At 40.5% G+C, this 27103-nt stretch overlaps 1 protein-coding gene across 9 annotated transcripts in view; it reads right to left on the minus strand.

The window, feature by feature from the left end:
- Positions 1-26824, minus strand: part of celf4 (CUGBP Elav-like family member 4) — a 1189269-nt gene extending 1162445 nt beyond the window's left edge. For 4 of the 9 annotated variants that reach the window (XM_033032287.1, XM_033032279.1, XM_033032269.1 and 1 more), the window contains exons 1-2: positions 26398-26823; positions 24200-24282 (exon numbers count right to left, since the gene is read on the minus strand). In XM_033032287.1, coding sequence (XP_032888178.1) covers positions 24200-24282; positions 26398-26662 — 348 coding nt within the window. In that variant the 5' untranslated portion in view covers positions 26663-26823. Of the gene's footprint in view, positions 1-24199; positions 24283-26397 lie in introns of all 9 variants that reach the window. The other 5 variants (XM_033032265.1, XM_033032259.1, XM_033032244.1 and 2 more) reach the window with 2 other exon arrangements.
- Between the last annotated feature and the right edge of the window lie 279 nt (positions 26825-27103).

The following is a 27103-nucleotide window of genomic DNA, read 5'->3' on the forward strand; positions in this document are numbered from 1 at the left end:
TGTTCGGCACGGACTAGAAGGATCGAGATGGCCTGTTTCCGTGCTGTAATTGTTATATGGTTATATGGTTATACAGTGTCATTTAAATGTAACAATGTATTCAAATGAAGCCATAGGGGAAACCCTTCCACTTAGGATACTCCTTTCATTCATCTGCAATAAGCCTTTGGCAAGATCCATGGGGTGTGAAGTTGTTAAAGGACTAGAATTTAGTTTTTTTGTGATTTAGTGTTTTAATATGCTGTTTTTCAATGAAACATGTTGCCCTTTCAAAAAAAAAAGTTTGTATTTATTCTAATTGTATAATGGGTCAGTGTCCTGTATCATTAATGCACCCGCCTTGTAGCTGTCAGTGTCAATGATCTCCTTTTACTTCTTGGAGCTTCACAGTTGAACACATTGTACTAGTTGGCATATTAAGATTAATTATTAAGGTTGAGACAATCACTATTTCAAAGTTGTACTTATAAAGTTGAACAAAGGCTTGGCAAGATGGCAAGATTCAGGCAACTGATTCATCCTACCAGAAGCAGAGAGCAGTGCTGAACTACACAATAGACAACAGGTGCAGGAGTAGGCCATTTGGCCCTTCAAGCCAGCATCGCCATTCAATGTGATCACCCCCAATCAGTATCCCGTTCCTGCCTTCTCCCCATATCCCCTGATTCTGCTATCTTTAAGATCTAGCTCTCTCTTGAAAGTGTCCAGAGAACCGGCCTCCACTGCCCTCTGAGGCAGAGAACTACTACCTACCCCTTTGGTGACCCTCGGACTATCCTTGATCAGATTTTGCTGGATTTGCCTTGCACTAAATGTTATTACCTTCTCATGCATTTATACACTGTAAATGACTTGATTGTAATCATGTATTATCTTTCAAATGACTGGATAGCAGGCAACATAAGCTTTTGACTGTACCTCGGTACATGTGACAATAAATTAAACTGATGGTTCCGCCTACGATTGCCACAAATGTTACCTGCAAAGCCTTCCAGAGAGTAAGGCGACAGGTTTACCTGTCAGTAAAGCCGGCATCATCAGCTGTAGAAAGATCGGCAGTAAACCTGCACCAGAAGACAATTTCTCAACTGTATTTCCATCACTACTATTTTCAGAAATGATTAATAAGTTTCCAAAACCTGGAATGTAAATATTTGATGCACAGATGTCAGTTTGCTAGCACTTTCAACTTTCCTTGAATATCAAAAGAAACATGGCATAGCTGCAATAGAAACATTAAAATGCTGGAGATATTCAGCAGGACAGGCAGTGTCTGTAGTGAGAAAAACAAAGGTGTTTCAGGTCGACGACATTTCATGATAGCCTGCATCGGCTATTTTATCTATATGTAAAGAAACTAATTTTTTGCTGCATTTCTTGAAACCATAGGTGGCAACCATGCAGCACATTCGGGAAGTTCTTCAGTGAACATGCCATTTGCAGTTAGCTAGCGTTTCAGAAATTTATTATGAGAGCGTTGGAGAAGTTAAGTGCCTCAGGCCTTTGATTTTATGTGCGGGCTGATAATCAGAATGCCTCAGATGCAATAGAAAAGCTGTCCAGACTAATGCACAATAAGGTGTCAGGCAATGCTTTAAATATCTTACACCACATACTTGGGAACTGTAACTGGTTAACAGGATGATTAGAGGGTCATATACGCTCCGCATTCAATGTGCACAGTGAACAATATCGACTATTCAATGTGCACAGTGAACAATATCGACTATTCTTTTTGATCAACTCCTTTTTGAGGGCAATGTCTCCAAAATGTTAAACACAAATCTTTGTCCTCAATGCTGCAGCTCCATCAAGTTGTCATGTTTATGCACTAAAGAGCTTCATCATTTGGTCTCAACAAATCCCATCATATTTATTTCATCTTCCCTTATTTTGCCAGCTATTTCTAATATCTGGTAGATCATATAAAATAACTCAAAAGGCTTGCAGTCTTTGAAGTGGCTAAAACAATGCCTCCTCGTGACTTTAAATCATTGTATCAGAAGCGGTACTTTAAATGATCCCTTATTTTACTCCATCCACCTTTGCTACATGATGGTGGGACAGGAGTTTACATGAATAAGTAATTTGCAGGCAATTTCACTAAACCCCTTGGGTAACTTTAAATTTCAATGACGCAGAATGCAAACAGTGGTAGAACAAACACACCTCAAACAATATTACTTCTAATTAAAGTCAGTGGGCCAAATCGTTCAGCAAGCAAGCAAGCAAGTCCCAGACATGCACGGATCTGATTTAGGTTTGGGACTCACTGTGTGACAGATGCCAACACGTCTGCCACTTATCTCCATCCCCAGCTTCTATGCACTGACCCAGGTGGTCTCCAGCCCTACTGGATTCTTCCAGTATTGTGCTGGCAACCAGCCCTTCAACCCTGGGCCTGATTTAGGCCGGAAAGCCTATTCATTTCAATTGACGATTCCTGACCTGGAGAATAAGGAAGGTATATTTAAATTAATTTACTTTAGTTCAATTTTCTTTTGCTTTGAGGATATTTTTAAATGCTTTATTGTTAATTAAATATCTTTAAATAATTTATATATTTTAATTATGTGCATCCGTTTTAATTAGTTTTTAAATGTTTCCCAATATCAGAGACATTCACACCTGCAATTGATAAATATCCCAGCTTTGACGGGAAGTTGGGGCTCCAAGCCCACACTCTGGCCTCCTCTCAATGGATGTCAGGACCTCCCAGGGTGATGCCAAAAACAAGTTGAGGGCTATTTTCTCTGAAGCCACGGAATATCTTGCTGACTAGCTCCCATTGTGGAGGGCGAATAATGAAAGACCCAGGTACAGTGAATGTGGAGAATGTATTTCCTGTAGTTGGAGGTGACTGTGGAGGCATTGGGTACTTTTAAAGCAGAGATTGTAAGGTTCTTGATTAGGAAGGGCATCGAAAGTGATGGTGAGAAGGCAGAAGAATGGGGTTGAGAAGGTAACATAGATCAGACATGATTGAATGGTGGAGAAGACAAAATGGGGGCAAATTGCCTAATTCTGCTCCTGTGTCATGGTCTTAAAGGTCAGTGGGATCATCTCTTCAGCTCTGCACCATGTAAGCTTATGTGGAGAGTTGAATCCAGACACCAAGCCTAGTTCAACACAGTCCAACACAGGTTGTTAATGTATGTCCAAGCTCTACACTCCTAGCACATTGAAATTCTGCTCTACTGACTATGGCTTAACTTGATCCTAGTGGGTGCTCTGTTCTGTGATCTGACTGCTCTGCTTTCCCTGTTCCACCTTCTCAATATGGGCATAAATCGTTTGGGAGGGATAATGATAGTGTAAAATGTGTGACAGTGAACTGCGAACCCACTGTACATTTCCATTTGAATGAGTTTTCCTGGTTCATGTATTCTATTGGTGTATTCCCATTAAATGACAAATTTAATTACAGAAGGGACTGGCTATATGCAAAGCTTCACTGCTGGGTACTTGGTAGGGCAAAAGCTATTCTCATAGATATTATAACCTTATGTGAAATAATGCTCCAAAATAGGTCTTTAACCCATCCATCACTCGGTTTATCCGTAACTTTTGCCAGTATGAACAATCATCTGGATAAGCTATATTAATCTGTCTTCATTGTCATAACATCTACCATCAGCACACATTGAAGCACACTTAAAAAAATATATATATTATTACACCTGAATAGTAACATATTTTGAAGAAATGTAATAAATACATCCCAGGATCGAAACACAGCTTAAAAACTGCATTTGAGATTACTTCATCTGATCATTTCAATTGTTTGACTTTTGCAACACACCCCAATAGTGATCAGTGTGGGGAAAATCCATGGAGATTTTCCACTGCAAGATGCAAAATTAAGGTCCATATTAAAGGCAAAATTATAAATGTGGTCAAAATAGAAAGCAGTACTTCATATATTTTTATATATGAACTTTTTCTCTTCCCAATATATTCAGGTTTCTTCCTTTGTGGCTGCTTGGGGTTTTGCAGAGTAAAGATTTCATAATGGTAGTGAGAGTCTTCCATTAAAAGCATAGTCACTGAGTTCCGTGGTATTCACTCTCTACCCAGGAAGAAGAATGTCAGTAATGTTCTCCAGAGATGCTGCCTGACCTGTCGAGTTACTCCAACACTCTGTCTTTTTTTGAATGTCAGTAATTACTGGCACCGCTTACACACATGGGAGATCACAACTCACAGACTGAAGGGGAAGAGATGGTGATCTCCCAGTTGCGCCTGCAGCCGTGAGAAAGGTGGCGGCCTGTTTTTTTCAGGGCAGAACTGCAGATGCTGGTTTAAACCGAAGATAGACACAAAAAGCTGGAGTAACTCAGCAGGACAGGCAGCATCTCTGGAGAGAAGGAATGGGTGACGTTTTGCATTGAGACCCTTCTTCAGACTCTGAAATAGTTTGAAAAAGGGTCTCGACCCGAAACGTCCAGATATGCTGCCTGTCCCGCTGAGTTACTACAGCTTTTTGTGCCTATCTCCGGCCTGTGTTATTCTCTGGACAAGGATACTGCCTCTGCTTCTTATCCTACAACAGTAATAGCTGAAGACAAAAATTAGAATTGTATGTTGCTGTTGAGTGGATCGCTTGATGCCATTCAAAAATCATTCAGTTCAACCCATCGATACTGCAAAAAGAAAAGGGTTTGGGCAAGCAAGTGTTTATACAAACAAGCTAATTGCCAGAAGTTCCCAGGAGAAGTGTTTACTGTGCTCATGTGCTTTTCAACTGCAGCACATATAGCAGTATAACAAAAAAGGAAACAACAAAGTAATCTATTGGAGGGTCCCCTGCTGTGAAAAATCACATGATGTGAAACTACTTTCAAACTATGTGATAGCCACATGGATCATTTCTCCACTACATCCAATTTGCTGTATGCCTTAAAATGAAATCAATCTACTTGAGCCTTTAGTATGCTAATTAAAATCTTGCATTGGCCGAGAATTTTACGGGTAACTTGAACTGCGACAGAATCCCAGATAAGGTTGGAAATATTCTTGCAACAGGCTGAGACTGTGTGTTTGAAGTACATTTGTAAAACCATTTCAAATTTGTGGTAAGGCCAGTGATCAATATTCTAATCCTAGTTACCGTGATCAATTGTAGTAATAGACTTGACAAACAAAGTCTAGAAGCTCCTGTTTTTTAGACATTCTTGAAAGCCTATAACCACTTGTCTGCAAAAGGATGGTGAGTTATCACTTTGATGAGTGCATGCTCAAAACATAATTTGTGAAAAGGAGGAATGTAAAATAACATAAACGTGTTTTATTCCCTGTGGTATAGGCTTGGTTGGTGCAGCGTCGGAGAACATAATCAAGACTACAAGTTGGAATCTGAAGAAGGGTCCTGACCCAAAATGGCACCTATCCATTCTCTTCACAGATGCTGCCTGACCCACTGAGTTGTTCCAGCACTTTGTGTTTTGCTCAATATTCCAGCATCTGCGGTTGTCTCCATTGAAACAAAGATTATTAGTTGCTGCTTCCAATTATGCATTTATGTTATTCTTCTTAACTTAGGATAGGTCTGATTGCTCATGATAAAATTGTCTCTCTTATATGTGACATGTGTTTTCATGTTATCATTTCCTTTTATTGTTTGATTGTCTATCACTTTTTTCTTTTCTGTTCTGGTTCCATCATCATAGTATTTAGATTTTCAGTTTATTTTAACCCTGATCAGTTTCCGCTTCAGTTTCATCACCTATGTGGGAACGTGTGAGTGATATAAAATGGTGTCCTTGTGCTCAATGTATGGTCGTTGCTGCCCCCATTCAATACCCTCCCCTATTCATTTGCTTCCTTTCTCCATCACAGTCCCTCAGCATTCATACCAGTGATTCAACCACTTGCCATCATTTCATCTCCATCGTTATATAATTCTTGTCTTTTAAAGTACGGACTGAAACTTTGTATCTTTTCTTCCCTCATTTCCAATGTTGTTCACCTTCGACTTAATTTTCCATTGATCCTCTGCACTCTCATTCATTTGCTTCTCCTTCTTTTGACTCTAGTCTCCATTCACTCACGTAAGATTTACACGCTTTTATCTTGGTGCACAATTAGTTTTTCAAATATTTTTTGAGAAAAAGCTGTTCAGCAAAAGGTATGTGAAAAATTATCCCCTGTGTACAGCTCAATGGGCTCAGTAAATCTGACACATTCCAAACATTAGGCACAATGATAACACTCAGTGGAATCTCATTTCAGCCAACTTACATCATGCTGGAAAAAAATACAAGGATTGGTTTACAAAGTAATTATTTTGTTATAAAAGATTAGGTATCGTTGGATGAGAGTGCAGCAAAGCTCAAGAAATGTGGAGGAAGGAGCTACAGATGCTGGTTTAAACTAAAGATAGACACAAAAAGCTGGAGTAACTCAGCGGGACAGGCAGCTGCTCAAGAAATGCTGCAATGCTGTACCATATGTGGTGTGCTGGAAAGAGAGGGTCAATCAAAGCAGAGAATACATTGACTTAAAAAGCATAAAGTGAGAGTAGTGGAAGATAGACACAAAATGCTGGAGTAACTCAGCAGTACAGGCAGCCTCTCTGGAGAGGAGGAATGGGTGACGTTTCAGGTCGAGACCTTTCTTCACCCGAAATGTCACCAATCCTTCTCTTCAGAGATACTGCCTGTCCCGCTGAGTTACTCCAGCATTTTGGGTCTATCTGTAGTTTAAACCAGCATCAGCAGTTCCTTCCTGCACAAGTGAGAGGAGTCGTTGATTCATGGGGAGATACAGCACGGAAATGGCCCGTCATCTTAATGAGTCCACACTGACCATTAACATATAAACTGTACATAGACTGCATGCAAGGTTAGCAATAAACTCAAAGCGGGTGGTGAATATCCAGAATTCTTTGCCCCGCAGAGTTGTGGAAACCTATCTTTGGGGGTTAGTTAAGTAGAAACATTTTTGAAAGATCAGGAATTTGAAGACCATGGGAAACTGGCAGAGAGGAGATGAGATAAAGTGGCCTATTCCTGCTCTTATGTTATTGTTAATCTGGATCAATGGATCTGTAATGCGGCAGAACTAACTGCTGTGTTGCCTGAATGCGGTGTGTAAAACAAGAGTACTGATTTATTTTGAGACTTGAGAGTTATAAATTGAAAACTAAGAATTCTGAAAAGTAATGATTATATGAAGTGTGACAATAAAGCAATAGTCAGTCAGGATCAAGTATGAAAGCAGGGTTTGTTTTATGCATAGCCGTTATCAGACTTTGCAGAAATCAACAGCCCAACGGGAATTAAATTTACTTTTGACATTAGTGAATAATTGTTTAGTAGGACAACTTATTTTTTTGAAATGATCTTTGATAAAATATAGTATAGAACCTTGTACACTATATATATTTTCTCCTTGTCAGGCTTCTGAATGGTCCTTAATATGCCTAATGTTTTGTATTGTGTCAGAGACCATTGAGCTGTAAACAGAACTAGCGGTTGGAGCGGCTGGTGCAGCGTTGCCCACTATGCAACATTCCATCACACTTCAAAATAAGTGGTCTAGAGGAAGCTGCTGATTGGTGGAAGCGGACTAGAGGAAGCAGCTGATTGGGAGTAACCCTAGATCCTGCCGGTCCTGCTGATTTCTTCCAGCACTTTGTATTGTATCCTGGGTAAGGGGGGAGAATGAGGCCCAGGGCAGTTTACTGTTCTGGATGTCAGATGTGGGAGGTCAAGGAATCTGATGGCCTTCCAGACGTCCACATCTGCGCCAGGTGCGTCGAGATGGGGCTCCTAAGGGACCGTATTAGGAACCTGGAGCAGCAGCTCGATGACCTCTGGCTGGTCATCAGGGAGAGTGAGGAGGTCATTGAGGAGTTATTGAGAGGTGGTCACTCCAAGACCACGGGAGGCAGACAAATGGGTCACGGTTAGGAGGGGCAAGGGGCAGAGGCAGGGACTAGAGAGTACCCCGGTGGCTGTACACCTTAGAAATAGGTACTCTTGTTTGAGTACTGTTGGGGGGGACAGCCTACCTGGGGGTAGCAACAGCGGCCGGGCCTCCAGCACAGAAACCGGCCCTGTTGCTCAAAAGGGTAGGGAAAAAAAGAGGAGGGCAATAGTAATAGGGAACTCTATAGTTAGGGGGTCAGATAGGCGATTATGTGGACGCAGTCAGGAGACCCGGATGGTAGTTTTCTTCCCTGGTTCCAGGGTCGGGGATGCGTCTGAATGTGTCCAAGATATCCTGAAATGGGAGGGAGAGGAGCCTAAGGTCGTGGTACATATAGGTACCAATGACATAGGTAAAAAAAGAGAAGAGGTCCTGAAAGCAGAATTTAGGGAGTTAGGAAGAAGATGGACTGCAAAAGTAACAATCTCAGGATTACAGACTGTGCCACGCGACAGTGAGAGTAGGAATGGAGTGAGGTGGTAGATAAATGCGTGGCTGAGGGACTGGTGCAGTGGGCAGGGATTCAAGTTTCTGGATCATTGGGACCTCTTTTGGGGAAGGTGTGATCTGTACAAAAAGGACGGGTTGCACTTGAACCCGAGGGGGAACAATATCCTGGCATGGAGATTTGCAAAGGCTACTGGGGAGACTTTAAACTAGAACGGTTGGGGGGAGGGACTCAAATAGAGAAAGCTAGTAGACAGTGTATGAGGCAGGAGGCAGAGAAGGAAAGCACTCAGACCCAACATGTAGGGGAGAAAGAAGAAAAAGATAATAAACAGCGAATAAGAGGTGGTGGGTTTCTTAAATGTGTATATTTTAATGCTAGGAGCATTGTAAGAAAGGTGGATGAGCTTAAAGCCTGGATTGACACCTGGGAGTATGATGTTGTGGCGATTAGTGAAACATGGTTGCATGATGGCTGTGATTAGAAACTAAATATTCCAGGATTTCGTTGCTTCAGGTGTGATATAATTGGAGGGGCAAGAGGTTGAGGTGTTGCATTGCATGTCAGGGAAGGTATTCCAGCTGTGCTTTGGCAGGATAGATTAGAGGGCTCGTCTAGGGAGGCTAGTTGGGTGGAACTGAGAAATGGGAAAGGTGTAGCAACACTTATATGGGTGTATTATAGACCATCTAATGGTGAGCGAGAATTGGAAGAGCAAATATGTAAGGAGATAGCAGATATTAGTAGTAAGCACAAGGTTGTGATGGTGGGAGATTTCAATTTTCCACACATAGACTGGGAAACACATTTTGTAAAAGGGCTGGATGGTTTGGAGTTTGTAAAATGTGTGCAGGATAGTATTGTGCAGCAATGCATAGAGGTACCTACTAGAGAAGGGGCAGTGCTGGACCTCCTGTTAGGAAATGAGACAGGTCAGGTGGACGTATGTGTTGGGGAGCACTTCGGGTCCAGTGATCACAATGCCATTAGTTTCAATTTAATTATGGAGAAAGTCAGAACTGGACCAAGGGCTGAGATTTCTGATTGTAGAAAGGCTAACTTTGAGGAGATGCGAAAGGATTTAAAAGGAGTGAACTGGGACATTTTGTTTTATGGGAGGGATGTAGTAGAGAAATGGAGTACATTTAAAGGTGAAATTTAAAAATTACAGAATCTTTATGTCCCTGTTCGGTTGAAAGGAAAGAGTAATAATTGGAAATAGCCACGGTTTTCAAGGGAAATTGGACACTTGGATCAGAAAAAGAGAGAGATCTACAATAATTATAGGCAGCATGGAGTAAATGAGGTGCTTGAGGAGTATAAAGAATGTAAAAAGAATCTTAAGAAAGAAATTAGGAAGGCTAAAAGAAGGTATGAGGTTGCTTTGGCAAGTAAGGTGAAAGTAAATCCAAAGGGTTTCTACAGCTATATTAATAGCAAAAGGATAACGAGGGATATAATTGGTCCATTAGAGAATCAGAGTGGACAGCTATCTGCAGAGCCAAAAGAGATGGGGAAGATAATGAACAATTTATTTTCTTCGATATTCACCAAGGAGAAGGATATTGAATTATGTGAGGTAAGAGAAACAAGTAGAGTAGCTATGGAAACTATGAGGATCAAAGAGGAGGAAGTACTGACACTTTTGAAAAAATATAAAAGTGGATAAGTCTCCAGGTCCTGACAGGATATTCCCTAGGACATTGAGGGAAGTTAGTGTAGAAATAGCAGGGGCTATGACAGGAATATTTCAAATGTCATTAGAAACGGGAATGGTGCTGGAGGATTGGGGTACTGCGCATGTTGTTCCATTGTTTAAAAAGGGTTCTAAGAGTAAATCTAGCAATTATAGACCTGTTAGTTTGACGTCAGTGGTGAGCAAATTAATGGAAAGGATACTTAGAGATAATATATATAATCATCTGGATAAACAGGGTCTGATTAGGAACAGTCAACATGGATTTGTGCCTGGAAGGTCATGTTTGACTAATCTTCTTGAATTTTTTGAAGAGGTTTCCTCGGGAAATTGATGAGGGTAAAGTGGTGGATATTGTCTATATGGACTTCAGTAAGGCCTTTGACAAGGTTCCACATGGAAGGTTGGTTAAGAAGGTTCAATTGTTTTAATAGTTTAATTTGGTATTAATAGTGGAGTAGCAAGATGGATTCAACAGTGGCTGAATGGAAGATACCAGAGAGTAATGGTGGATAACTGTTTGTCAGGTTGGAGGCCGGTGACTAGTGAGGTGCCTCAGGGATCTGTGTTGGGTCCACTGTTGTTTGTCATATACATCAATGATCTGGATGATGGTGTGGTAAATTGGATTAGTAAGTATGCAAATGATACTAAGATAGGCGGTGTTGTGGATAATGAAGAAGATTTTCAAAGTCTACAGTGATATTTAGGCCATTTGGAAGATTGGGCTGAAAGATGGCAGATGGAGTTTAATGCTGATAAGTGTGAAGTGCTACATCTTGGCAGGACAAATCAAAATAGGACGTACATGGTAAATGGTAGCGAATTGAGGAATGCAGTTGAGCAGAGGGATCTAGGAATAACTGTGCATAGTTCCCTGAAGGTGGAATCTCATTTAGATAGGGTGGTAAACAAAGCTTTTGGTGTGCTGGCCTTTATAAATCAGAGCATTGAGTATAGAAGTTGGGATGTAATGTTAAAATTGTACAAGGCATTGGTGAGGCCAATTCTGGAGTATGGTGTACAATTTTGGTCGCCAAATTATAGGAAAGATGTCAACAAAATAGAGAGAGTACAGAGGAAATTTACTAGAATGTTGCCTGGGTTTCAGGACCTAAGTTACAGAGAAAGGTTGAACAAGATAGGTCTTTATTCTTTGGAGCGCAGAAGGTTAAGGGGGGGGACTTGATAGAGGTCTTTAAAATTATGAGAAGGATAGACAGAGTTGACGTGGATAAGCTTTTTCCATTGAGAGTAGGGAAGATTCAAACAAGAGGACATGATTTGAGAATTAAGGGACAAAAGTTTAGGGGTAACATGAGGGGGAACTTCTTTACTCAGAGAGTGGTGGCTGTGTGGAATGAGCCTCCCATGGAAGTGGTGGAGGCAGGTTTGATTTTATCATTTAAAAATAAATTGGATAGGTATATGGACGGGAAAGGAATGGAGGGTTATGGTCTGAGTGCAGGTAGATTGGAATAGGTGAGAGTAAGTTTATAGCACGGACTAGAAGGGCCGAGATGGCCTGTTTCCGTGCTGTAATTGTTATATGGTTATATGGTTATTCTGTATCTTTCTCTTTGCCCTACATATTGTACAAGTTCAGCTTGATTATATTTATGTATTATGTTATCGGATTTGATAAGATAGCATGCAATACAAAGCTATTCACTGTATCTCGCTACATGTGACAATAATAAACCTAAATCCTATATCAATTTTATTGCATGGAGGGATTTTGTGAAAAAAACATCAGTCCATCTTCTTCCCTCCGGGATATGGACTGTGCCCATTTTTCCATCTTCAGTTCATATTGTAACAATGTGAATTTTTTTAAGATGTCTTCATTTTTTTCATAAAAAATGTCATTATTTTCTGAATGTTTAGTTTATTTTACAACTCTGTGCTTCGGTTTCCAAAATTGTGAACTGAATAAAATTGCGATTTACGAAGAAAAATAATCATAGACATTTCTGTTATCAGTGAATCGCCAATTTTTAAAATGTTTTTGATGTGGCTCCTGAAACGGTCAATTTGAATGCTGTCACTGATTTCATTGCCATCACTGCACTCACAGTAGTCATTTATTTAATATGTTTCAACATGCTCTGCTTTTAATTATTCCTAATTAACTATGCTGAACGAGAGGTCACCACAGAGGGGCTATTATTAATTTTGCCTTTCTTTTGTCCAACCAAACAAAAATGCAGATTTTAGAATTTAGATGTTGCTCTCCATGATTCACAGAGGAAATTTAAAGCCACAATGTTTATGCTGGATATGAGACCAAGATAAACTGATATCATCTGCCTGCTCAGGATCCATAATCCACCCCCTCCCCATTCCCTGCATATTCGTATACGCCAAACTAATTACGTTTTTTTTTGCAATGTACAACCTTTCATCTTTAATATCAATGCAGTAAATGGTTGTGTGTGTCCCTTAGTCAAGTTTTTGTCAAGTTTATTCAAGTTTCTGTTCCCAAGGTAGAAGATAGGAACACTGTAATTTTGCCACCAATGTTTGAGCCCAGCATCAACAATTTGCACTTAACTCAAACCAGTGTTCAGTCTGAACTGATGTTTCATGCATGATTTCAATCATTTAGAAAACATACAAATATCCTTTGTCAATAGTGACATCAAGTAGTTTTGTTTCGTTTAGAGATATAGCACGGAAACAGGCCCTTCGGCCCACCGAGTCCGCACCAAACAGTGATCCCAGCAGGCTAACACCTTCCTACACACACTGGGGACAATTTAGATTTATGCCATGCCTATCAACCTACAAACCTGTACGTCTTTGGAGTGTGGGAGGAAACTGAAGATCTCGGAGAAAATCCACACGGTAACGGGAAGAACGCACAAACTCCATACAGACAGCACCCATAGTTAGGATCGAACCTGGATATCCAGGGCTGCAAGTGCTGTAAGGCAGCGACTCTACCGCTGTGCCACCGTGCCACCCAGGAGCAGTATGGATAAGTACAATTGGAAAACTTTAACCGCAGCTGGAAATGTCAAGGAAATATTATGGATGTATTATTTTTTTTCCAAATATAACCTTTTATATGGGATGTGGCATTTGGAATTGGACTTTGGTTCCTTGCTTTGGCCCTGGTCCTGGGAAACCGAGGTTGCACATCACATCTGTACTATTGAACTGCCTGCGAATAACTAATAGATTCATAGATTAATAGAAAATAGGTGCAGGAGTAGGCCATTCAGCCCTTTGAGCCTGCACCGCCATTCAATATGATCATGGCTGATCATCCAACTCAGTATCCTGTACCTGCCTTCTCTCCATACCCCCTGATCCCTTTAGCCACAAGGGCCACATCTAACTCCCTCTTAAATATAGCATAATATATATTCTGCCTCTAATACAGAAGAGGCAGAATCAAAATGCGTGTCATACAGCTCATCATTTAAGCTTTTTGCACATAACGGAGGTTTGTTTTTTTATTTTGGCAAACAGGCATAAAATCAAAAGGCAGATTGGCCTTGTGAAACTTTTGAGGAGCCCCTTTGATCCTCTCTGGTTCAAATGGGGAGATTAGGTCTGAGACATTAATGTATGCCAAGAGCCACATTATCATATAATTTGCATCTGGGCGGGCACTGCTGTGTACTTCAGTATGAATGAATGAATACCAAATAATGGTCTTTCCACAACACTTACTTGTTGCAAAACCCAGTAAACATGGGAATGGTGCCAATGGTAAAAAAATATATTAAACACTGCCAAATAGCACAAGAGTGTTATGGAATATTTTTGCTTGGTGGCCACTAAGCTACTAAAAATGCATTCTTATTGGTGTTGCTGTTAAATCGACACTACATCCTGTCAATAAGCATGACATTTTACCTTCAATATTAAGTATTGATTTTTTTTTTTCAGTTGTCATTTGTTTCAGTTCAAGTGATTAAAAAGTAAAACTCTGTTCTAACCATTGGAATTCGTGAATGAGAGGCCATCCCATGTGGTGTTAAGCTTTCCCGAAGATTGTGTGTCAGGCTTGGACCTCAGTATATGCTGGGTTGGTAGATCTGAATGGGTGGTGGAACAAGGGGAATAATTGGTTTAAATATCCTTCTACATAGGGAGGGCAAAAAATCCCAACTATTTTCCAAACCATACATCTACCAGTAATTAATTGTGTAGACTATTGTGGTTGTTGGAGATTAGGACTTCCACAAACCTAAACCCAATAATGTATATTGGCAGAAAAGTACAGAAAGAAATGCCATCCCTATTTTGGCTTGGAAAGGTAAATTCCATGGAATAAATAATTTAATTAAGCCCTACACTTGAGAAATGTACATATGTGTCCATGAACCTGGAGTCAGTTATAGATATTCTATCTATGTGGGAATTATTTCATTTACTCTCTATCTTCTGTATATCATGGAACACATTTGTATCTTGCAAGCCAAAGTAGAAGCTTTTGATTATTGTCTTTATATTAAGAATGTCATGAATCTTATTCTGAAGCATTTGTTTTAGAGTAATACCATTGGACTTCAGACGACACACGCAAGAATAGAATGACCTTGGCTGGGGTTTTCATATAATGGAGAGCACGGCTTGTTGCTCTGGGCTGTGGAAGGTCATGTGAAATAGCCTGCAAAAGAGGGCTTAAGGGACAAAGAGCAAAAACTGATTCCATAGAATTTTGCTACTAACAATTAACCAACTAATATAGAGAAATGTGTTCAAAAATTACAGCTAGCTAGATTTGTAGCAGAGTAAACACTATTTGTTTCATGAAACACGACAAATTATCTTTTTATCAAGAAAATGATAACATTAGAGAAATATCTTTTGATCCATGAACAAAAAATTTCATCCTCTAATCTAATGTCATGGTTTGCTTGAAGCATTATCTGCTTCCTTTCTTCAACTGCTCTAAGGTTTTAGAAAATCCTGATATTCTTTCAAGTTTTACTTATATTCTCATTATAGATCTCTCCTCTTTCTATCAGTCATCCACCTCCCACTGCCACATCCCTATCACCCCGCCAAGTCCACTCACGGGTTGCTGTGCTGATGCCTTTATACATTAACGAGTATCACATAAAATATTCAATATATGTTTTGATTAAGAAGGTGAAGGGCAGCAGGCAATTGGCAGGTCCCAAAAAGTAGAACAAATAAGGGTCATAAGAATCCTATTGCAGAAATCCAGTTCAAAGATATAATCTTTCATTTTAAATTTCTTGGGAATCTGTTAATTTTTAACAAAATCATTCAAAATTTGTTTTTCCAAAGTTCACAATTTTTGAAATATGTGCACATCTATAATACACTTAAATCTCTGCTCATGCTCCTGGTTTCTGCTCACTTTATATTATTTTGCTTTGCTAGCTTTCTTGTCCTCAAGTACTGATACCTCTTTTTACTTACATGGAAGCATTTTTTTAATCAAAAGTCGTGGAGAAATAAGGAGCTGCAGATGCCAGTTTACAAAAAAACGACACAAAGTGCTGGAGTAACTCAGCAGGTCAGACAGATCTGAAGAACAGGTCTGGAGAACATCGATAGGTGCTGTTTCAGGTTGGGATACCTCTTCAGATTAATGAAGTCTGAAAAAAGGTCCTGACCTGAAACGTCACCTATCCATGTTCTTCATAGATGATGCCTGACCTGCTGAGTTACTCCAGCACTTTGTGACTTTTTTATTCAAAGTTTTGATAGACTTAAAATTAAAATTAAAACAAACCCAGTTGAACTGAAGATGGTAATTAAATATTATTTTGGGGGCATGTGGCGGTTACTGTTGAGTGATTGATTAATATGAATCATACCAGTTTTTCTCTGGCCCTCTGCTCTGAAAACACATTGATTCCTTTCTACCTTTGTCAATGCTTTGACTCTGCCCGAACGAGATCCAATAAAACTGTTCTTTTCGAGAGGGGAAATAGTTTGATAATTAAAAAAACAGAAAATGACACTCAACAGGCTAGGCAGTATCTGGCGAAAAAGAGACAGGGTTAATGGTTGATAATAGGCCTCCACCTTGCAATGTTAATGCTGTTTCTCTTTCCACAGACGCTGCCTGATTTATAGAGCTGTACAATATAACGAGGGGAAATAAATAGGGTGAATGATAGGGAAATCAAGAACCAGAGGGCATATGTTTAAGATGGGAGGGACAAGATTTACTAGCTCAATTCAGTTTAGTTGATTGTCAGGTACAGTGAAAAGTTTTTGTTGCGTGTTATCCTGTCAGCAGAAAGACAATACATGATTACAATTGAGCCATTTACAGTGTATAGATACATGATAAGAGAATAATGTTTAGTGCAACCGAATGCCAACAAAGTCTGATCAAGGGTAGTCCGAGAGTCACCAAAGAGATGGATAGTAGTTCAGCACTGCTCTCTAGATGTGGTAGGAACCGGATTAAAAATTTAAGAAGCAACTTTTTCACTTAGAGGATGGTGGGTATATGGAATGAGCAGTCAGAAGAGGTAGTTGAGGCAGGCAATATAAAAGCATTTAAAATACACTTGGACAGGTACAGGGAGAGGAAAGGTTTAGAGGGATATGGTCTAAATGCAGGCAAATGAAACTTGTTTAGTTGGGGCATCTTGGTCAGCATGGTTGAGTTGAGTTGGCCTGTTTCCATGCTGTATGACTATGATTTTATGACGCTGACTATTTTCCATACTTTCTGTTTTAAATTCAGAATTCCAGCATCTGTGCTTTTTGGAGTTTAGCAGATGGAATATAAAATATTAAAAATGTGTGAAGACTAACAATAACTAAATACATTAATAGCGATCCTGTGTAGCGCCCCTATAAGAGACTCTAGGATACATACATATAGAAAAAGTGGCAAATAAAATATTCATATTATAATTGGAGTTGTTTCTTGTGGCTTTGATTTAAACAAGCTCATATTAGGTTTAGAGGTGGTATTAGAACAGAGAAGCTCTAAGAGTCTAATCTAGAATGTAATGTTATACTTCAATGCATTCTGCTTCCCCGGTATGCTGTTAATAACGACATTCATCTAAAGGGTATACTTCAAATGTTTTAGAGAATTTGCATATTAAGAGCAACTTATTCTTCTCAGTGCAAAATTAAAAAAAAAAAAACGCCTCTTACATTGAAAAACCACCAAGGCCCCACATTCTTGTTTTAAACAAGGATATGAACACAAAGCCCACAAAACTAGAGGGTGGCCTTTTGGTCAAAGGTTATGGTATTTAAGTCATTAATTATGGTCCATGTCTATTACCAGAGAAAGTGACTTTTATTTCAAACCTTTGTTCAAGCTGCTTTCTTTCAGCAATGTACTGCGATTTTGCAATCACTTGCATTCTCAGATCTAAAATGCACGGAGGACACAAATTAAAATTGCACGATACAGACAAGAAAGCCATGTTTCCTCTCCATGATTCTAAACATAAAAAATGAACATGTTTATCATTAAGTAGAAACAGGGAACTGCAGACGCTGGTTTACACAAAAGGACACTGAGTGCTGGAGTAACTCAGTGGGTCAAGCAGCATCTCTGGAGAACATGGATAGGTCACGTTTTGGGTCTGGACCCTTCTTCAGTCTTTCTTTAAGTTGGACTCCTCCCCCCAACTGCAGTCTTTCCTGTCACCATTGAGACTGGGAGGTAGAGTGGTGCTGTTACAAACACAGAAAATCTTTCCATTACATCCTCTCAATTTCATAGAATCACAAAGAAATCACAGTTCTGGGCTGCCCATTTGGACAATTTGAACGTTGTCAATAATTATAATTAAGAGTATGCATCCCAGAGATGGGGGCGTATGCATTGCTTCCTGCATTTTACTGTCAGACAGTACTTCAACCAAGGCTATAGTGCCGCTGACAGTTCAGGCAGAAACAAATGGTGAAGGGTTTGATTCTAAGCACTGCACCCTATGGGCTTGATAATCTAATGGTCTCCAGCTTGGAAATGAGGGACAGTGCAAGCAGCGTCAAGTAACAGGTGGCATTACCTACGTTCACAGAAGATGGAGTATGTCATTACTGACAAGTCACAATTCGTTTCTCTGACACAGCAGTTCATATTCACTGCACCTGAAATTGTGTGTTTACATGAAACAGAATCCATTATTTGTATCCGTCCTTTTCAGTTCTTTCTTTGTTTCCTTCATTTCAGCTCCAACTCCAGCACAGCTGTGCAAACTTAACTCTTTGAAGGACAGAACAACACTTCCTAAAAACAGCCTTTAAAAAAAATTAAAGAGCGATGTGAAAAGCTGCCCTGCTGGGAAACTCCAGACAACTCTTTAAGTGTTACTTGGTACTGTTCCTCATTAAAAATTTACTCAGCATTTTCTACACATGCATGTGGCTAAAAATATTTTGAAAGCTGCAAAGCACATCCTGTTCTCCAGGGGTTTATTTGCATATAGTATATAAAGGAGTCGGAAATCTAGACAATGGAGAATTACTATTTAAGGAAAACCCTTTCTTCTTTTTTGGGTGACCTTATTATCACATTGAAGTAGTGCCGTAATGTTTCAAAATATCCCCTTTTCCTGTCAGCTGCTGAGAAGCCACACAGCAAAATGCAAAAGCCACCTAAGCATTGAAGAGCAAACAAATAGCAGCAGCAGCAGTGACGGCAGTTACAATTCTGCAGAAAATTGAAAGCGACTTGCTCTGATGGGTGTCCTTTCTAAAAATGCAATGACCCAGATATTTGTTTCTTCCTCTCTATGTTTGATTGATGGTCATCATAAGATTTTGTCTGACAAGGTCCTGTTGTGAGAAGTTGAGTCCAGGCTGCACCTTTACAGGACCTCATCTGTTGTTTAGCTTTAGGTTTAGGTTTATTTTTTCATGTGTACCAAGTGAAAAGCTTCGTTTTGCATACAATCCCTTTACAATACGATGCTATAAAACTTAATTCATCCTATGAGGGAAATTGATCTGCCAACAGTGATAAAATACAAGAAACATGAGATTAAATTGACGAGTGAAAAGAATTGGGGATATGCAAATATTGCAGCGGGGTGGGGGGGGGGGGGGGGGGAGGGGGGTCCGTCTACCCCACGACAGAAGGGGGAGGAGTTGTAAAGTTTGATAGCCATAGGGAAGAAGGATCTCCGGTGGCGTTCTGTGCTGCATCTTGGTGGAACCAGTCTGTTGCTGAAGGTACTCCTCAGGTTAACCAGTGTGTCATAGAGGGGTGAGCTGTATTGACTAGGATGCTCTGCAGTTTGAGGAGCATCCTTCTCTCCAATACCACCTCCCATGAATCCAACACCTCCCCCAGGATGCAGTCAGCCATCCGCATTAAATCCGATAATGGTGTACGTAAATACAATCAAGCCAAACTCAAGTATAATGGGTAGTGCAAAGTGAAAGATACAAAGCGCAGAATACCGTTCTCACTGCCTGGTCCAACTGCACATCATCCTCTTCCACATTTGCTTCCACCTATTCTTTCCAGCCCCTGCCTCACTCTTCTCTCACACCTCATTATACTGGCTATCTCTCCTTGACACAGTTTACAACATCTGCAGCCTCTTGAGTCTCTGCCAGCGGGTGTTCCATATGGATGGACAACAGTCAAATAACATGGAACTGAGCAAACATGATTAATCAGGCCAATCTTGTGGTTCGATCATCAAATAGTTTTAAAATTCATGGGGTACAATGTGGAAAATGAGGGAGAGAAAGAAAATGAAGGAGAAAAGCTGTGTAAAGTATAAAGTAGCCTTCTTCTCACATTGCTGCTCAATTGCTACAGGTTTCTATAATAAAGCAAACCATTGCAAGTGCAGGATTTGTACATTCACAAAGTGAACTCTCTGTAATTAAAATAAATGTTAGCACTCCTGTGATAATTTTACATCATACCATAGCCAACAGCTGCTGTGTTAAAGTTCTGTTGTTAATAAAATGTCTGTAAGGAGAATTTGTATATCCCTATGCAGACAGACAAATTATTTCTCTCGTTGATTTCACAAACACACAAAAAAAAGTTATGTTTTTATGACATGCTAATGCTAATTTTCATGCAATCACTGTTTCAACGAGATTATTCAAATACTTTTTAACTTCTTTCTTCATTATACAAATCATCTGTAGTTAGAAAGTCTCATCAATATATTTGCATTGTCCGACTGATAATTTATGTGTTCCATATTTTTGCTCTTTGTTGTGTGACTTTCGTTTTGTTCTGTCCCTCACTAGTAATTCCTATTTTTGTACTTTTATGCTGAGACTCAGTCTGAATTAGCAGATGGTCATAACCAGTGTCAAGGCAAATGGTAATCAAGACATGTTGTCATATCCCAAATCCCAATGTCATAACTCATCAGGATATTGTGAATAGCACTGCTAATATTGCCATTTGCTTTGACATGGATGCAGGCTCATTACAACCAATGACTGCATTTTGGAAATCACTGAATATCGAAGATGCAAAAATATTGTGCTCCCTATGTATGTATATTATAATATATTATTATATATGATGATGGATTTATTTAACACTGATATTTATTTGACAACCAAACTAAAGCCAGAAAAAGCCTTCTTTCCTGCAAGATTTTTTTTATGACATTAAGCTGGTCTTTGTATTTGGTGAAACTGTGAAGATTAATTTTAGAGGAAACTAATCTTGTCGGATCACAAACTTTTCAGAGAGCCAAAGCAAGAGATAAACTCATGTCTCCACCTTGATTCAGATATCTCTGTACCACAATATTCCAATACTGGAACTATTGTTTCATCATTACAAGGAAGTGTGGTGGCCCCAGAGATTAGTTAGAATATCCTTCCAACAAAACCCAATGGTCAATGCAATTTATTTGCCACATGTACCGAGGTACAGTGAAATTCATTTTTGTATACAGTTCAGTACAAGTATCACTATACATAAGCACACAGATAAATCTCAGATACAATACACAGCCATTAGACAATTCCCTTTCCCACCACCTTTCCCAATAATAACTTGCCAAAGAGAAGTATGCTGTGTATTATATTTTAATTGATACAAAGTTTATTGAGAGGACAGAGTAGAATATGCCAGATATTTGTCCTTAGAGCAAATTCTTCACCCAGCGTAAAACTGTGCATAATCATGGATCAGAGAGCTTAAAAGAAATGATAGATAATAAAATCTTGGTGACGGGCATCACTGGCGTAAGAGCCTGAAAACACGGAATGCAGTGCAGACGCGATACACGTTTCACTGCTGCACTGCCTGCTCTTCTAATATCCATCTTTTTTGTTCCGTCTTTTTTTTAATCTGTGCCAGGTGTCTGCTCGAGAATGAACTTAAATGCTTGGCAACACAAAAGAGATATCTCTGGAGTGCAGCATGCTCGCGTACAGCCCCCACCCCCAAAACTCTCATTATTGTGTGAGACCATGTGCTCCACAGCAGCCTGTTAATGAGACATGGCAGATACAGCAGGCTCACAACTCTCATTCTCTGAAAGGAAGCATTTCCTTATTAAGCTCCATCTCATTACTTTCAGCTTCAGCCATTCAATAGACAATAATGAGGAAGTGTAAGTGCTTGCTCGCTCACTCGTTCTCTCTGACTCAGATGGAACAACATGTGTAATCATCCCCGCACACATTTCTTGCACACATCTTGCATCTCCCATTGGACATTCTTGCTGTTTGATTCTAAAATGTAATTCTTCATAACGGCCCTGAATTTCAAGAGGTCAACAAAGACCAAACTGATATCAAGACTACTGCTCTGTTTTTTTTTTCTCACTGTAATGCAATAACTATTGCATTTACATTACATAAAATATGACAAAAAATATCTTATTGCCTATATATGCCAACACAATTTTTTATATTGAACAATATTCACATATGTAAAAGTTGTAAAAAGATGAGGTCTAAATATAGATCAACTCAAAAGATTCCTGATAGATATGCTGTGTGCTTAAAAATGATTCAGAAATAGTGTATTCTCTTTCTCTGGCATTACCGTATAAAGTAAAGTCCAAATAAACCATCAAACTATCAGAAGTTGCAGTTTTTCCAGACCGGCTGCAACTGAGAGCTGCCTCATGTACACATCTTTTTTTCTTTAATTTACTTACCAACTTAAAAATTAATTTCCGAACTTTAAAACCAAACAATCAGCCAGACTTTGCTGAATGGTGAGGACATGGATATACAAAAATTAAGTTAGAAGCTCTAGTCTCATCTCAAGATTTTGTTGCGTCCAAAAGCCTACAGTTCCTGATCAGTTGGTTACAAAAAAAAACTTTTTTTTCAGTGGATTTTTTTTTGTGTGTTTTAGTATTATTTGGTGACTTTTATAAAATTATACGACTCGTGGTTCTGGTGGCCGTTTATTAAACAAATGGCTTGGAATCTACCAACAGCTACATTATCCCGATCAGTCGAAAGTACTAGTGTTAATCTTTAGCAAAAATAGACTGCTGCCAGCTTATATTTTTGGTGCTGCAGGGATCCAGTAAAAGTAGATGACAGCTGAAAGTATACAAAGGGACAGTATAGGTTTTATTTTACACACATGCATGCACATGCAAAGATCGGTCTTTGGGGTCTTAATTATGTAAGGCTAATGCCCACCAATTACTGTGTAAACTAATAATATGGCTTAACAATGCAACAGTGAAGTGCCCAGTGGCCGAGTACCTCCTCCCCCTCCCCCTTCAAATGTGATTATGTTTCTGGAGATTTTGAGAATAACAGACTATTACATCAGATGAGTAGTCTAAATAAGAAGGAGGGTATTTTTTTTTAAAGTTGGAGGGCTTCTGCCTAGCAGTGACAGCTGTTGACTTAAATACATCTCTATAATGGGAATGAAGCAGGCTATGGGAAAGCTGAAGGCTTCTGTATGATAATAAGTCTTGACAAAAGCCACACAGCCCCATGATAGTAGGTGGCTACACACTGCATGCATAACGATTCACACTCCTAGCTACCAAGTATAAATCTTTGACTCGATGCTGATTAAAAATATATGTGTATAAATACAAACGCAGTGAAAATCCAGATTGGATTAGAGGTGGCACACGGGTGGTATTAATCTAAGAACTTCAATGGCAAATTATGTTTCGCCCATTGTTAGTCTGCTGGGAATAACCCTAATACAGTTTTATTCATTGTAATTTATACATATCATTCTGTACGAACTACCAGCCCTTATCATCCACCCATACGGATATGCATACTATGTATATTGATCTCCCTGTGACTGGCATTTATGACACGGAATAATGGAATCATAGGCTTTAGTGGGGTTGTACCTTCTGCGCTCAAATATATTTAGAAGTTACATTTCCCTCCCCTGTGGGGGTGGGAGGGGGTGGGGAGGAAGGCGGAGTTAGGAAGAATTGGAGAAATGTTGCAATAGTCAAACGCAGCCCGTCCTTGCAGGCATTGCATGGGCCATTTTGCCTTTCAGCCCTGCACCGTCCTGGTTTGTAACACGGCAGCTTGAACTTGTCAGCTTGTTATAAAATATGTATTTCGAGTAGCAAAAGTAATCGATGAGGGAGGATATCGGTGCTGATTGCATAAATGACTTTTGAAAGCCGGCCTTAAAATGCCCATAATCACACTACAGTCTTCCTCAGTGAAGTCCAGGAAAACAACCAGGGCTGTCAATGTGAAACACTCGCAGCCCCTTCAAGGAAAATAACAAGCCCATTGTTATCCACGTGGCTCGTTGTCTCAAAGACTGCTCATCTGGGCATCACTCCTGTTTTAGAAAGACGTCAAGTATCTCCACCTATGTGCACGTTGCGTTTAAATGCACTCCACGACAGCTGCCGTTAGACTGTGTATGACACAAGAGGACAGGTCGCGGATCTGCAACACAATCGCCAGTCCGTTTGCCACGAATAAAGCCACTTTCCTTTTCTTTTCTCTCTCTTTCTTAAGACTGCACCAAGTTCAACGTTTGTCTCGCACTCTCGTATCCCCATACAATTTAAAATAAATGAATATTTCATGCTACGACTAAAACTGCAGTGAACGACTTTGACTTTAAACTTTTACTGCGGAAAATCCAAACTGCAGCCCCGGGAGATGCGTCAGCACTGCACACACACAGAGGTAAGAGTTCCGATCTATCAGCCAGGTAAGAAAACTTGAAAGCATTATCTGGAACTTACCCCAGGTAATGTCTTCTGTTCATGCAACGCACTTTGGGCCTTTAGAGCGGATTCCCTGGCACAGTACGTTAGGAAGGCACAACCTAATCATTTAATTAAAGGGAACACAACATTAAAAAAAGCACTGTGAATATTATTTTGCCGTCACTTCTTCCTTCAAAATGATCTGAGTGATGATTATTGTTCCAACAAACCCAATGTTGTCAGTGTAAGGTGCCAGGCCTGTAAATCACGTCTGACTAAATTACCTTTATATGGTTGACTTGTAGTTTAAACTTATGGTTTAGTTAACATATCTCGGTACATCTTTTGAAAATGTGTGCACTCTTGTCAGGTCAGTGGCTGAACAATGGATTGTAAAGGCACCATAACAAGACTGAAGACGTTGTACCTAATCCCAGGAACTCATTCCAGTATAGGCACAACATGTACGCTATCGTAACGACAAATCTTATTCCAACAAAACACACATTGCCCATACTTTTGTTTACGCTTTTAAATCCGCATTTGGAGCAATATTCCAAATTTGGATTGAAAAGTAAACTGGAGCCCAGTTGGAGATAACTCTAATGCCCTTTGTCATTAACTACTAAGGCTGCGACAGTTATCTTTATATTAACAGAAGCCGGTGGTGTCTGCACCAGTGCCAGATGTGGGCTGGCAGTGGAAGTTAACCCGCAGGAGTTGTCACTGTTGATGCAGAACACACCCCCAGCAACTTGGAACTCCGCAGCTTCCGAATCAGACGTACAGAGCAGACAGACTGGAGGGAAAGGAATGTACAAAGGGCAGACATGGCTTATTTGCAGTGTGCGCGTACATAATTTATTATATGAAAAAATAAAACAGCATGATTAAAAAATAAATCAAAGTCTCATATTGCAAGCAGACACGAGCAAAAATTGGATGCTATACTTTTATACTGTTCTCAAATTGGGGGGGGGGGGGGGGGGTAGCAATCGCCAATCTTAATATGATCAGTAAATAATTATTATCTGAAGGCTTAAAGAACGAGTGTTTGGAATCACATCACTCATATCATTGAAATTTCAATCCATGTTATTGAAAATAGCATGCAGCCTTATCCGCGCCTGTGAATGCGGCCGTTGAGCTCATAAATATTGCATTTTAAATTACAGATAACCTAAGGCCCTTTTCATATCTTACTTTTACCCCCCCCCCCCCCCCCCCCCCCCTCCCTCCCCTCCCCCCCCCCCACACCCACGACACCGCCTCCCTCCAACACGCAGATTTACTGTGCACCTGCACACCCTTGTATGCTTTTCTCTCATATCGCCCGGCGGCAGCAGCTGGGTCATTTCGCCTTTTAAAATCAGGACTACAAATCTTGCAAGTTATTATTCCTATGTGTGTGTGTGTGTGTGTGTGTGTGTGTGTGCGCGCGCGCTTCAGTGAGTGAGTGAGTGAGTGAGTAAGAGAGAGAACCTCGCGTTTAACCCCATTTACGAACCCCCCTCACTGAGTTGCAATCGTTACTATCACCTCTCCCCGTCCAACCCCCTCCCACACACAAGCCCCACCGACAAATCATTGCAGCTCCAAAAAAAGTTGTATTTTGACGAAACTGTTAGTGCGAACTGTTAACTCCAGCCAGCTGCCCCGTCCCTAAGTCTGTCTAACTCACCGGAGTGTTCTCTGTCATTATATTAAATCTAAATATATATACATATATATACATACAGAGAGGGGGGAGATTAAAAAAAACGAGAAGGGATGCTGACGGAACCAGAGTTCGCCGAGGGATCTGAAATCACAAGTTGTTTCAATCGGTGCGAAGTGAACAGTGGGGAAGAAGAGTGAATCCCAGTCTTCGGCACTCCGCTCCTCCCGGGCTCTCTCTACATTAGGGTCGCAAAGCCACTCATTGTCTTTGCAAACGCTGTCTTTTACATGATGTTGTACTTATACAGTGGAGAAGGAGCTGGTATTCACAGCAGCGGCTATAATGCTATCCTTCAGCACCACCCCACAAACTGGCCAGACCTTAACATTTGCATCACAACAAACAGTAGCACAAAAGCCATTCTCAGATTGCACCGAGTTTGGAGAAGCACTAAGTTATAGTGGGGACCGGGAGGGAGGGAGGGTGGGGGGTGGGTGTTGGGGTTGGGGTGGGGGAGGCGGGGAGGGAGGGAGGGAGGGAGGGAGGGTGGGGGGTGGTGAATGTGCATACAGACCCTTGTGCATGCCGGTGAAGCGGTCCTTTAGCACCGTGAGCTCGTAGATCTTGCCAAATTCCTCAAAGAGGGGCTTGAGGTCCTTCTCCTCCAGGTTGCGGGGGATCTGGCCGATGAAAAGTTTGATGGCGTCGTGGTCCTTCATGGGGATGGTGCTGTTCTGGCTGTGGCTGAGTCCGTTCATAGGCCCGTTGACAGTGCTGATTTGGATGTTGTTGTTAAGGCTGTCTGCTGCCTGCTGCACGCCGTTCGTTAACGTGGCCATCTTTCTCCCACACTGCGTGACGTCAGGCAACTTTCCTTTACATTGACTCCGCCGTTTAAACAGGCTGGATGGGCTCAAGGTCGGCGCAGACCCGGGGTGGATGAAGCAGCCCTCCCCTCCCTCTCCCTCTCCCTCTCCCTCTCCCTCTCCACTCAGCTCCACCACAACCCCAGATAGTGGTAGCTTCCAAAAACCCAGCCATAAAAAGCCAGCTTGCGCACGTTCGCTTTTTTTCCCATCCTCTCCGCTCCTTCCTTGATATAATAATAAATCCCTACCCTCTTTAGTACATAATATAAAGAAGGGAACAAAAAAAACACCTTTTTGACAGCAATGAATTTATTTCTGAGCAATTATTTGCAGTCGGGATTTGCTACTGAAATGCATTCGAGATTAGGGATGTGTTTTGAACGTACACCATAATATGTGAAATATTCTGCC

The sequence above is a fragment of the Amblyraja radiata genome, chromosome 1, assembly GCF_010909765.2.
Source record: "Amblyraja radiata isolate CabotCenter1 chromosome 1, sAmbRad1.1.pri, whole genome shotgun sequence".
NCBI classification, from domain to species: domain Eukaryota; kingdom Metazoa; phylum Chordata; class Chondrichthyes; order Rajiformes; family Rajidae; genus Amblyraja; species Amblyraja radiata.